The following is a 13,415-nucleotide window of genomic DNA, read 5'->3' on the forward strand; positions in this document are numbered from 1 at the left end:
TGAGCATGTTAAGACCCCCAAAAAGCCCAAAAGAGTAGATAAAAAATAATCCTTAGGAAAACAGTGCTGGGGCCCTAACTAATAAGATATGATGCTTCTGTACAAAAGTTTGCCGCATAACTAGTCCCATACCATTTGTTGTAGACCCATGAAAGAGGTATTAAATCGTGTGGCCTATTCGGAAATGGGATGCTATGACTTTTCATGTTTGCATGTTTTAAATGTTGGGAGATTGTTTGGGTATTTAAAAAAAAAAAAAAAAAACATTTATTCGAACCAACTACTTTAATGGGCAAAAAATGGGAGACAATCTTTAAAGTGTTAAAGCGTTTTAAAGTGTTAAAGAGTTGGGATAATAATTATAATAATAATGATTATTAATATTATTCTTGGTCATAGAAACAAATGAAAACAACAGTTAAACACTTGATCATATGCATCTGTGCTAGTTTGTGTTTGTGATATGTGACCCATAATTTTTTCTCAGTATAAATTTTTTTTTGGTTTTTAAGAACTCAAACAAAAGAGCAAAGACAAACTTAGGACTGGAAGGTGAGAAACCTCAATGGAGAATACTGACTATGACATGGTGCTAATTGCTCTGTGTGTTTTGTTTTGTTTTTTTGGCGGGGGAGGGGTTCTTTAGACCTGTCTTTGTGTTTGTGTTAAAGCCAACAGAGAAAGGCAGGCGCACACAGGCACCTCTCCATCCACAAATGCTTTAACTGTTGTCTTGTAAATCGTTGATTAAACCTATGCACACAGCTGTTCAGCAGTCCTAAACACAAGCGCAAGGTCTGTTTTTGTCCTTAATTAAAAGACATCAATACGTTAATAATTTACACAATGACAACATTGTTTATTTTGCTGAATAAGGTAATAAGCTATATTTAAAATAAAACAAACCAGGAAGTAAGTGTTCCATACATTAAAATACTGTGTATAACCATGTGCCCCAACAAACATAGCAAGAGTGTACAGTACAAAGAAAGAGTATGTGCATTAGGGGGGGGAAATAAATGAGGATACCTAATTTACAAGACAAAAGATGGTCAGTGGTATGAGTGCGCATCTCCGCTTTGCTCCTTGGTGAGTGTGTGTTTGTGTTTTAGGTTCCTAGGGGTGCATTCTTAAATTCAGTCTGTCTGAATCTTTATAAACGCCAAGTTGGGAAAATTATGTTTGAGAAACCGACAATAACAAACACTTGATTATTTGCGTCCATATTTATTTTTTCTTAGTTTAAAAAATGCTTTGGGTTTTAAGAACTTCATTGAAAGACAAACTTGGGGGAAGTGAAATGTGAGAAAGGTAAGGTGAGAAATCTCAATGGAGAATGTACTGACTCCCCCCACTACTGACTGTTAGATGGTGCTAAGATAGGTTCTTTCGTCCTGCCGGTGCACAAATGAGTTTGTGTTAAAGCCAACTCATGCAAACCTGACAAATACAGGAGCGCACACACACACCTGTGGCACTTCAACTGTTTGTGCATCAACGTTCTCTTGTAAACAGCTGATTAAACCTATGAACACAGCTGTTTAGAAGAAATACTAAACAGACACATTGTCTATTTTGTCCGCAAGTGAAATACATCAATACGTTAATAATTTACACCATGATAACATTAATGCAGAAGGATCTAAAGAGACTTGTCTCTATTACATCATGACTTTGAGACGTTAACAAAATATTTGAATGGTAGACAGTGTTTATTTTGCTGAACATTACAAAAGAGCCATGTCCAATGAATCAGTACAAGGGGCAAAAATATATAAGCAGTGAAAAATAAATTAGTATACTGTAGGTGATGCCTGTCAGGCTCTAACCCTTTGGAACTGTTTAGTCCTGTTAGTATTGTTTTCAAGTGTGAATGATTATAAGTATTTAATCTGTCTCTGCTGCCACTTCAATCATTAAAGTAATTAATGGCCCATTAGATCTTTGATGGGGAACCGTTATGTATAGTTAAATGACTAAAGAAATACTGATCCGTAAGGGCAGATATTTGTTCCAGATATTGTGGACCATTAATCAAATTGTTATGCCAATTTTTGACTATCAGCGAAAAAAATCATCAGCGAAACCATTATCAAAAATATATAACGAAAACAAACCGAAGCAAAAGTTAGATTTTAAGCTTTACTTTGTAGCAAAATATTATTTACAGGATATTAAACAGAAATAGATAAAATACACCGTAATAGGGCTGGGCGATAAAGCGATAACAATATGTATCATGATAGACACGTGATCGATATCAATAAAAAATCTGTTCGGTTAAACGTTCGATAATTTTTATTCTCTGTCAGAAGAAAACAGAGGTCGCAAAGCTAGTTTGGTTGCTGTCATGCGCACTCGCTCCGCGACCGCCACTAGGACCCTGAGGTAGTACGGTCGCGATCCAAGAAGTATAAAAGGAGACAAGATGGCGCTGATGGGAAAGACAAACGAGTCGATGCATGTCCATTCTTTTATTTACTGCGTTGTCAGGCGATATTAGAAGCTTCCGGGTGGATTCCGTACTTAACTCAAACCAAAAACTACTAAAAGAAAACAGGTTCAGGCTCTATATTTCAGCTCATCTCACATTTCCGAGTACACGCACATTGGACTGCATTACTCACAAAGCATTGCTTGCACTGGACTACACTGCCGTAAACAGCTGCCGTAAAATCAACCTCTCTCCGGCAACAGCGGGTATAATTGTGTAAACTCTTGCTCTCAGCGTGAGAGTTCTTACAATGACTCGCGTGGTTATCCTGCCTGTTCACGCTATTTCCAAGTTTGGATTTACCATCCACGCTACAAGGGCTAACTGCTAGTCTTCTGGTCCGCTTCCGGTTGCCCGTGACCGTTGCATTAACAAAAGCACTCGTTCTCTGGTAACCTAGCAACGTAGGGAGTGATACTGTTACATGATTGACGTTAGTGTATCACGTTTGGTTGCGCCATGTCGTTGTCTCATGCTGGTCTGCTGGATTCCTCTTCAAAAGCAGAAAATGCACTTATTTTATTACACTTTATTAAGCATTTCTTACATTTTCTTTCATTTTGCACCGTAAATGTTAAGAGATAATTGTTGTGTTCATTGTGACTTTAGACTTATGTTTACGTTTTAATTATTTGAGTTTTCCATGGTTATTGACATTTTTGTCTTAATAACTGAGGGGACTATGATCAGAGGAAGGTTAAGTTTAAAATAAAAATGTTTAAATGTAATATATTTTTCTCCTGGTCCTTATTTTAAATGGGTCATAAAAATATCAATGATTATCGTTGATATCATAATACAGTTTTCAGCCATATCGCCCAGCCTTACACCGTAATGTAAAATACTGTATATAGCCCGCATTTGTATTCTGTACCTACAACGATCAGTATAAATAAATTACAGATGTTACTGTGTCTTTAAGTATTATTAATGATGTTTGTGTATTGAGTGATTTAAAAAAATCTGTTTTATTAACCTTTTTTTTTAACACATCATCAATTTATGAAACTATGTTGACAATGTAATAAATGCCTATATATTGAACATGTTGTATAAGGCTGCCTGGACACTGCAGTTAACTGAAGCAGTCAATGCTCCACCTGGCATGATTATACAGCATTGCAATTATCTTATTAGAAAGCGCATGGGAGCGTTCATGGGGCTGGGCATCATTAACTGCATCATCACAGGGGATCACATTCCATGCACAGATCATGCATGGACTTGTCATGATTCTGCCATGGACTGCCATGCTCCAGGCAGCTGTTTGAGATGGCTCCTACTGTATAATTGACAGCATATCCAAACCTTTTTAATACATTTCTTTAGATGAAAATTTGTATTGTATATAGTTTTTAAATAGTATCTATGTAATGCAGCATTGACTATTAACTAACTTGTACAACTTCTATAAAATATGTAAAACAGAAAATTATGAGAACTATGAATGCTGGGGACCCCTATGACTGACAAGTGTGCTGTGACTGATGTGAAAGAGCAAGTATGCTTTCCTTCCCACTAAGAGCATGCCCATCTACTCCTTAAAATAAACCATTATTTGAAATCACGATCTTCAGATAATGCTTGGCCGACTGATGGGTACATCTTTAGTTATCACAGTAGTAGACCTAATCAAATTGTTTTTTGCAAAAAAAAAAAAAGATCAAGATCACTATCAAGGGAAGATAGTATAAAATTAAATTAAGATGCAACTTTAATCCAATTATGAAGTGCTATTAATAATAATTAATAATTGGCATGTTTTGACTCTACATTGGAACACAATGTATATTTTTTTAGTTTTCATTTTAACCCACATTTTCACCACGTACCATCTTGTCTGTCAGCGTAAACATGCAGACTGTTCAACATTAAAGAACTTCAAGTATTCAATTTTAAAAACAAGTCACAGGGTGGTGGTGTTTTTTTTTTTAGCTTAATAACATCCATTCCTCTTTTGTACCACTTATCCTAGACAGGGTCCCAGGGGCATTAGATAGGGGGCCAATTCATCGCAGGGCACACAGTGTGCACACGCACGCACAACAGGGAATTTGGAAATGCCAATCAAACTAAGCTGCATGGTTTAGTTTTCACTTTTAACTAGATAATTTAGACATTTAACTTTTTTTTGTCTAAGGTGACTGAGAAAAAAGCTACCCATGTCTTGAAATAATTTTGCCCTTCTCTAAATCTAAAAAAAATATTTAGGCTGCACATTGACAACCACAGTCATGTGATAAGCTTTTATAAGCTTATAAAGTTTTATAAGCTAAGTGGGGCCAATATGCTAAAATCCAACAAAAGCTATATCAAGCTGTTTTTTAAGATCAAGGCGAAATAATCTTGTTCTATCAGCTTGACTACAAAATGCCATTTGGAGAAGGAAAAAGTATTACAAATATTTATTAACTGTTAGAGCATATTTTGTGTATGGTTACAAATGTTAATATTAGGTCAAAATTTTTTGCTTATATTAGTGTGAATGTTGTATGATTTTGTCTCAGTTATGTCACAATCGATAAATCAGCCTACAAGCAAAATCTTGTTAAAAATTATGGGAAATATTAAAAACAATACTGAAAACTTTATGAAAAGTTTATAATGCATCATCAGCCTCCTTCCTCAACAGTTTCACTTTACTAGTTGATAACAGCACCTTATAATAGTTATATGGAGGAATATGCCACATATGGCAGGCATCAGCAGATCATGTGTGCATCAGTGGTCACAATAATTATAATAACTATAAGTTATAGTAGAGTTCAGAAATCTTGATTAGAGAATTTGACATATCAGATGTAACTAGACATGGCAAATGCAACAGTTCCCACAATTGACTGTTGTAGTGTTAATTTTCTGCTTTATTTTCTTTTGTAAACATAAACATAAAGTGCATCATGGCTCACAATGCAGCAAAACCTGTGCTATTGGTAGTTCAAAGCTTCTAAAAAAAATATCAATATCAAGCATTTTCAACCAAATTGTTTTGTTCGAAAATCCCATGCAAGACTCCAAGACTGATATAAAGTGACTCTCACCTCTGGCAGTGGCATGCCGTTGATGATAAGGTCCGGTTGTTGTGGGCCCTGCCCAGTGTAGGTATGATGATGGCCATGTTTTGGTGGAGTATTTCTTGAATTCTGGCTTTCCACAGTGAGGAAGGTGCTCTCAGAGCGTCTGCAGCCCAGTGGCAGTGTCTGCTGGTGGTAGTCAAAGTAGTTGAGAGAGGATGTGAGGGATGAGCAGCTCACCACATTCATCTTGTCTGTCTCCTCCATGTCACGTGGTACCAGGCGGATATCATTCTTGCTCAATTTCTTTTTCTTGCTTGACTTCTTCTGGTTACCATAGGAGCACTCCGCCACCCTGTGCAGGTAAAAACAACTGAACAGACTCAATAAAGCAGTGCTCTATATTTACAGCTAAACGCAGGGCCCCATTTTTAAACTATATTGCAAACACAAAAATAATGCATGTGCCTGCAATAATAATATGTGCTTTTCTTTTAGTATGTACTATGTGTAGAAATTTACTGTGTGTGCAGTGAATCACATAAACATTTGGGAAATGGTTAGATTTTACTTATAGACTTTATAGTGATACTGCCAAATCATACATTTAAAGTGTAGTATTTAATTAGAGTTATTAATTATTCTATTTGTTCAAATCACTTGACACAAAGACATTACTTCTACTATATACATTAATTTAATTATTCACATTATATATTGCATATATTGCTGACCTATTGAACTAGATTTAAAAGTGTTTGATTAATACTTATCAGTGTAAGATCGGTTATTGATTGCCTTAATCTCTTTATTTTCAAATCTGTCAACCACATTTCTTCCCCAAACATAATAATGATCCCTACTTATGTGACCATGTACACCTTATGGAAAGGTTTAGAAATATTTGGGACAATTTTGCATAATAGTAATAAATAACAAATAATAATAAATTTCTTAACACATTTATTTTGTGGGCTTTGTCATGTTTTGTAATTTTTTTAAATAAATAAGACATTTGTAGTTGGTTAAGGTCAACTGGACTTCTTTAACAACTGTTTTGGTTAAGCATCATTTTGGATTAGAAAAAAAAAAATCAATACCGTTCTATTCAATTTTGGGGTAAGTGGTGGCAAAAAATATCAGCTGTGTGAGAACAAGAAAAGATGGTCTAGGCTGATTAATGTGAAAACCACCTGTTTTAAAATATATATTTATAAAAAATATATATATGTTTCTGGATCAGCATAAAAATAGAGCCCTTACAATCAACGCGTCACCTGCTACCAGAAATGGGCTCATTGGCAAAGCCACAGTAAATTGACCTCCAGCCACCAACGGAGCCATTATTCCTGATTTGTTTGCAATCCCATGCATTAAAGCTTTACTTGTCACAAACAACCAGCACAATGTAAACATGCTAGACCACAGCAGCATACACAGTAGTGTAAGCAAAATATATATATATAAATATTCAAATCTCAACTCACACATGCATTTTAATACTTAATAGTCTTTACGGCAAGTTCACTTCAAACACAATAATTTGATCACTAACACAGCAGAAGAGTAGTAACTGTAACATGCTTTGTCTGCAATGTTTTTAAACTAGACATGAACTAATGAACTCAATAGTGAGTATTGTGTTGTAACAATCTTTCCCAGCAGACTTTTCTTCTTTCCCAAGAGACTATTCTCACACTGCTTATTCAGTCCATTGTCACATGAAGCCTGGAGCCTACCCATGGGACTTAGGGCACTAGATAGGTTACTCTTACTAACACTTAGCTCTTGTAATCCTATTTGTGAGATTATTTATTTTAAGTTTTTAATTTTTTGGATTCACCCGAGCCTTAGAAATTAAAACACTATATTATATAAATAAAAAGAGTACAATAGAGTTGTACGATTCTACATGTTCCTGTTCCGTTCTGCATGTTTTCAACCTGGAACTTTTGGACATGCAATCCTGACTGGCCTCATTTAAGAAAGACCTTGTCACATGCACAGAAAACCACCAAAAAAACAACACAGCAACTGTCAAGATAAACTAAAAGTAAAACATGCACTACATTCTACAATAACATCTCATATGCACATTTCACACCATGAAAATCACTCGGTTTCATGATGCTATGATAACACAAAAGGAGCTAATTAAACTAGCTAACATACCTGCAGTTGTATGTCCGAATTTCCTTGTTATCCCTTTTGCACTTCACTGCTACAAAGATCATTGTGACAAACAAAATAGCAGCAATGGAACCCAGAGCGATGATGAAGATGAGAGACAGGTTTACAGGTCCAATCTGCTCTTGTGTGTTAAGGTCCGGAGAGAGGTAGACAATGATGTATGCAGAAGCAGATAAAGATGTCTGGCCATGGTCATGGGCCACAACAGTGATTTGATAGGATGGCTTGGCATTTTCTCCAAACATTTTTGTAGTCCGTACTTCACCATTAATTTGGTCAATTTCAAAGTAAGCCATGTCTCCCTCTGATATGGAATACGTCAGTCTTCCATTTTCTCCCTCATCATAATCATCAGCCTTGATTTGAGTAACCAAATAACCAACTCCAGCATTTTTGGGGATGGAAACCTCTGCAGTGCCGTTAACAAGTGGTGGGGTTGTCATCACTGGAGTGTTGTCATTTACATCCAAAACAACAATGCGCACTGTAGCATTACTTGTTAATGAAGGATCTCCTCCATCTTTGGCAGAGACTTTAAATTCAAACGTGCGGGTGTCTTCATGATTAAAAGCCCTGACCCCATAAATTTCACCATTTGAGTTTACAGTAACATACGATTCCACTGACATTCCTCGAACTTCTGACTTAATGATTTCATAAGACACTGTGCCATTCATTCCCAGGTCAGGATCTTTAGCAGACACAGCAAGTAGGAATGCCCCTGGGACATTGTTTTCCAACACCATTGCTTGGTAATGTGGCTTTGTGAAATAAGGCAGGTTGTCATTTTCATCCGTTACTTTAACAGCAAAAGATTTTGAACTTTTAAGTGGGGGATAACCACTATCCTCAGCCAAGACTGTAAGATTGTACATGTCTCTCTGCTCCCTGTCTAGTCGGCCATCAACAAGTAACGTAGAGAAGCTCTCAAACTCATTAAGTCTGAAAGGCACATTACCCTGTAGTCTGCACTGCACTTTCCCATTTGCACCTGAATCATCATCTGAAACTCTTACCAGTGCAATGACATATCCAATAGGTGCATTCTCACTGACCTCTACCATCTCACTGTTTTCGGACAAAAGTTTAATTTCTGGTGCATTGTCATTTACATCTATTACATTAACCATCACTTTGCAGTGTGCTGGAATGGAATTTGGGCCTAGATCTTTGGCTTGAACATCTATTTCATGCACACCCAGTTCTTCATGGTCTAAAATTCCATTAACAGTTATGACACCAGTTTTGGGATCAATTTTAAAAATTTGTTTCGTCAGGTTGGACACAAAATTAATAAATGAATATACAACCTCACCATTTGTTCCTTCATCTGGATCAGTTGCATTCAGGTCTATTACTAATGTATTTATAGGAGAATTCTCCATCACGTTAACTGTGTAAACAGGTTCATCAAATACAGGATTATTATCATTGGAGTCGATGACTTTAATGTTAAGTGGTACACTCCCCGTCTTTGGTGGTTCTCCTCCGTCCTCAGCCGTGATTTCAAACGTATAATGAGATTGCGTCTCTCGGTCAAGAGTCTTTTCTACTATTAGCTCGGCTATTTTAGATCCGTCTCCCCTGGTCTTGATCTCCAGACCGAAAATGTCGTTTGGAGTGATGGTGTATGTCTGAACGCCATTGCTCCCCGAGTCCAGATCGCTTGCCCCCTCTAGGGGAAATCTCGTGCCAGGAGCGGCATTTTCCGAGATCTCTATGTCGATATGGCTGGTGGGGAATCGGGGCGCGTTATCATTCACATCCAGAATCTCGATTTTAATCACGCATATCTCCATCGAATTGGACATGACCTCCAGAGAAATTATGCACTTCGGCGTCTGCCGGCATACAGCGTCGCGATCGATTTTCTGTTTAGTGAGGAGCAGTCCTGCCGGGCTTAGGTTTACCCACCGCGGTTCGGAATTAGAGATTACTCGCAAAACAGGTTGCCGATTCCCGAGCGCGAATCCAGCTACTTTCGCGTCCGCCGTAACATTGGCGATTTTCGTTCCCGCGCGCAATTCTTCCTCGATGGTGTATTTCAGATTGAAAACGGCCCCGGTGCCGCTCCAGCACGCCAGAAAACACAGAATTACGTGCACGAAATCCATGTCCTTAAAGTGGTGAAAACCTGTTGATGTTCTTATCCTACTTATTACCCATCTTAGCAGCAGCCAGGAATGGCGTCGTGTAAAAAATATACGAGAACGATGTCGGAATCACGGCCTTAACAAGCCTAACGTTAACTGATTTCATAGGAATGACCGAGACTGCGTCTTCTAGTCACTTCATCGCTCTTTTCCTGCTGGCCATTTTAACGTCATCTAAAAAAATATGTGCGTGCTGCAAAAAATTCGAATATAGTGTGAGCGAGAAGAAGCCTTTTATAAAAACAAAACAAAAAATGCACTGACGGCATTCGCGCACATCAAATACAATATTGTATAACAAACAATACGCTACTGTGAGCCGACCATTTTGTGACAATGAGGAGAAAGCAGCCACGGATAGACAGGTCTACAAATTAGGATATACGTGACACAGAAATTATTTTAAACGTTCCTAATCAAATGCATGTTTGTTAGAGTTCACGTGTTTATTTTAAATAAACTGTCTTTCTAACCGTTTGTTATGCCCAAAAACCCAATAAATTAAAATTAACATGCCTCTCCTTTTCACTCCACGATTGGCCTATATGTCGAAGCCCCACTGTACTAGTTAAACATACAGATCAAGTACCCGGACAAAAAAAAAAAATCAAACTCACATACGGAAACAGCGATTGTAATGATGGTAATGACGACGATAATTCACGAATCACTGGTAGATGTCCAAATCAGTTTTACGGTAATCCAGTATTCCCAAACGGAGACAGCTCCGCGCGCTTTAGGTTTAAGCGACCAAATTTCTTCAGACAAAAATACGCCGTATTATCAGGTTTAAGTCCAGGAATGGGTAAAATCCTTATTAAACGCGATGATTTAGCTGTCCAATTCAGTGTTGCTGTCTGTGTCGTGTAGCTATTAAAGAAAAACCGTATATGGGGGCAAAAAATGGTTAATTCCGAACGAGACTATAGCTGCAGCTCACTACACGCACCCTCAGTTTTCACTAGAGAACGCAGACCTCGATGCGCGCTGCTCTCAGGACCTGTAAGCCCCTCAGCCAACCACAGCTTACACTGACGAGTGGGCGTAACCAAATAACGCACTGATATCAGGCCAAAAATCCTGCTCGAGTACGGTGAAGTGGATTTTATTAGAAAGCGAGCGGAGGGGCTTCTCCTTCATAACTACCTAAACTCTTAATGTAATCATATAACAGTGTTAAAGGTTAAAGCGCTCATTTAAACATGCGTAAGCATATGTGTGTGTGTGTGTATACATACACATACAGTTGCATCTCAATAAATTAGAATACCATCTACGGATTTACTTATATATTATATAGATTAATTGCACACAGACTGGTGTATTTCAAGTGCTTTTTTTATTATTCTGCTGATTGACAGAAAATGTGTACATTACTTAAGACCAATACACAGTAAGGATTTTTAACACAGAAATGTTGGACTACTGAAAAGTATGAACATATACAGCACTAAATTCTTGGTTAGAGCTCCATTTACATAATATCCTGCAGCAATGTGACAAAAAGGACTGGACTGTTGTTCAGTGAGCCAAATTTCCGAAGTCTGAAGGAAGAAAGCAGAGGCATAGAAACCAAATTGCTTAAAGTATAGTGTAAAGTTTGCACAGTCAGGGGTTGGTTTGAAAGCCATGTCATCTGCTGGTGTTGGTCCATTTTGTTTCATCTGATCCAAAGTCAGTGCTGCTGTCTACCAGGAAGTTTTTGAGCGATTCATGCTTCTCTCTGCTGACCAGCTTTTCAGAGATGCTGGTTTAATTTTTCAGCAGGACTTGTCATATGAAATATAAACACTTGAAATATATCAGTCTGTGTGTATTAAATCTATAAAATACTTTTGAACTGAATTACAGAAATAAATTAACTTATCAACCTTATTGAGAATTACATATATATATATATATATATATATATATATATATATATATATATATACTTAGTTTTGCAGACCGGTGTGATTATATTTGTATATTTGCTATGTCTTAAACAAAGCAGTTGTTTGATGTCAAATAATTTTTCAGTTACTGTCATCACAGGTTTGACAGGTTTACTTACTCAATCAGAATATACAGTATAATATGCTATAATATTAAGTAAAGGGCTTAGGATTCATAAGAGTAAAACTTACCATCTGTGCTGGACTGGGACCAATAAATTAGCCCTGGCATTTTTGGGCCAGGTGGTACTACAATTCAGAATCGTTCTAGTTGGACACAACTATATATTGTTCATCCCCAAAAAAATAGCCATGGACATACTTTTCAAAAGTTGGACATTTCTATATTGTAAATCCTTTTTGTGATTGATCTTAAGCAGTATTCCAATATTTAAAAATATTTGGTTTTGGATTTATAGTAGCTGTAAGCTGTCATCTTTAAAATAAAAAATATATTTTACTTTGGAATTCATATTCAAATATTTCATAACTTTGAAATATTATATTTACACATATATAAATGTATATAAATATTTATTTTCAGCTTTTATTCTAATAAATTGATCCAAGGACAGCTTTGAAAAAAAGTACGAGACCACTACAATTTACTCCAGCAAACTTCAGGAATGTCATTAAAAGGAAGATGGATGGTCTCAAACCGTCAAGCTGAGCTGTTGTTTTTTTTCTTTTTTTTTTCGTGGTATAAAGTTACCCAACAGCAATGTAAAAAACTGGTGAAGAGCATGCCAAAACGCATGAAAGCTATAATTGCAAATCGGAGTTATTTCACCAAATACTGATTTCTTAATGTCATTTAGCCAAATCATTAACACAATTTGCTCACAAATTTTTGCATTTTGATTTATTTAAGGTATTAAAGCTCTGCAAATACTGCATGATATTGGGTTATTTTTATGTATTTTTTCTGTAATTTTCTTTTGAATATATACACTTTAAAAAACAAGGGGTGTATCTTAAATTTAGAAGAAATATTGTCATCCGTTCACAAAAAATGAAAAAAAAAATAATAATTTCAACTCACCAATACATGCACCTGTACATAAGAAGATTATTTTGGAGTGGTTGTTAATTTTTTCCAAAGCTGGATATTATGAAACCTCTTTCAATTAAACCTCCAATTTAATTCATACACCATTACAACCAATCAATAAAACGACACTTCAAATAACAAATTAGGAAATGATGAATGTACACATAAAAAAATCTAAATATTTGCACTAAATAAATCATCAAATAATAAATGCACATAATCCAAATAATAAATATCCACAATCTCCTAATAAAAAGCCAAAAACCTGTTTACAAACACACTAAAGTTAATAGAAAACCAAGTACTATAATTCAGAAAGTCACACAAAGAATGTCTACAAATCACATAAAAAAAAGAACACAGAGGTCGAATAATTAAATATCAGGCATTAAATATGAAAATACAAAAGAATCTGTAACCATTACATTCACCATCACTGTTTTCTGTTTTAAGGTCTATGTGTAGCTTTTATCAAAAGAGCTTTGTTATTCACTGCTGCCACATTTATTGTTCAATGTGGTCATCCATTATTCCACATGCCTAACCTGCCAATCGAACTTATGAGCACAGGCCCATGCC

General features: G+C 36.3%; 1 protein-coding gene across 2 annotated transcripts in view; it reads right to left on the bottom strand.

Annotated features, from left to right (window-relative positions):
* The window catches only part of pcdh19 (protocadherin 19), a 217,355-nt gene extending 206,550 nt beyond the window's left edge, over positions 1-10,805 (bottom strand). The window contains exons 1-2 of one of the 2 annotated variants that reach the window (XM_053506467.1): positions 7,681-10,805; positions 5,536-5,863 (exon numbers count right to left, since the gene is read on the bottom strand). In XM_053506467.1, coding sequence (XP_053362442.1) covers positions 5,536-5,863; positions 7,681-9,812 — 2,460 coding nt within the window. In that variant the 5' untranslated portion in view covers positions 9,813-10,805. Of the gene's footprint in view, positions 1-5,535; positions 5,882-7,680 lie in introns of both variants that reach the window. The other variant, XM_053506466.1, reaches the window with a different exon arrangement.
* Positions 10,806-13,415: the final 2,610 nt, after the last annotated feature.

Source organism: Clarias gariepinus, chromosome 10 (genome assembly GCF_024256425.1).
Source record: "Clarias gariepinus isolate MV-2021 ecotype Netherlands chromosome 10, CGAR_prim_01v2, whole genome shotgun sequence".
Lineage (NCBI taxonomy): Eukaryota > Metazoa > Chordata > Actinopteri > Siluriformes > Clariidae > Clarias > Clarias gariepinus.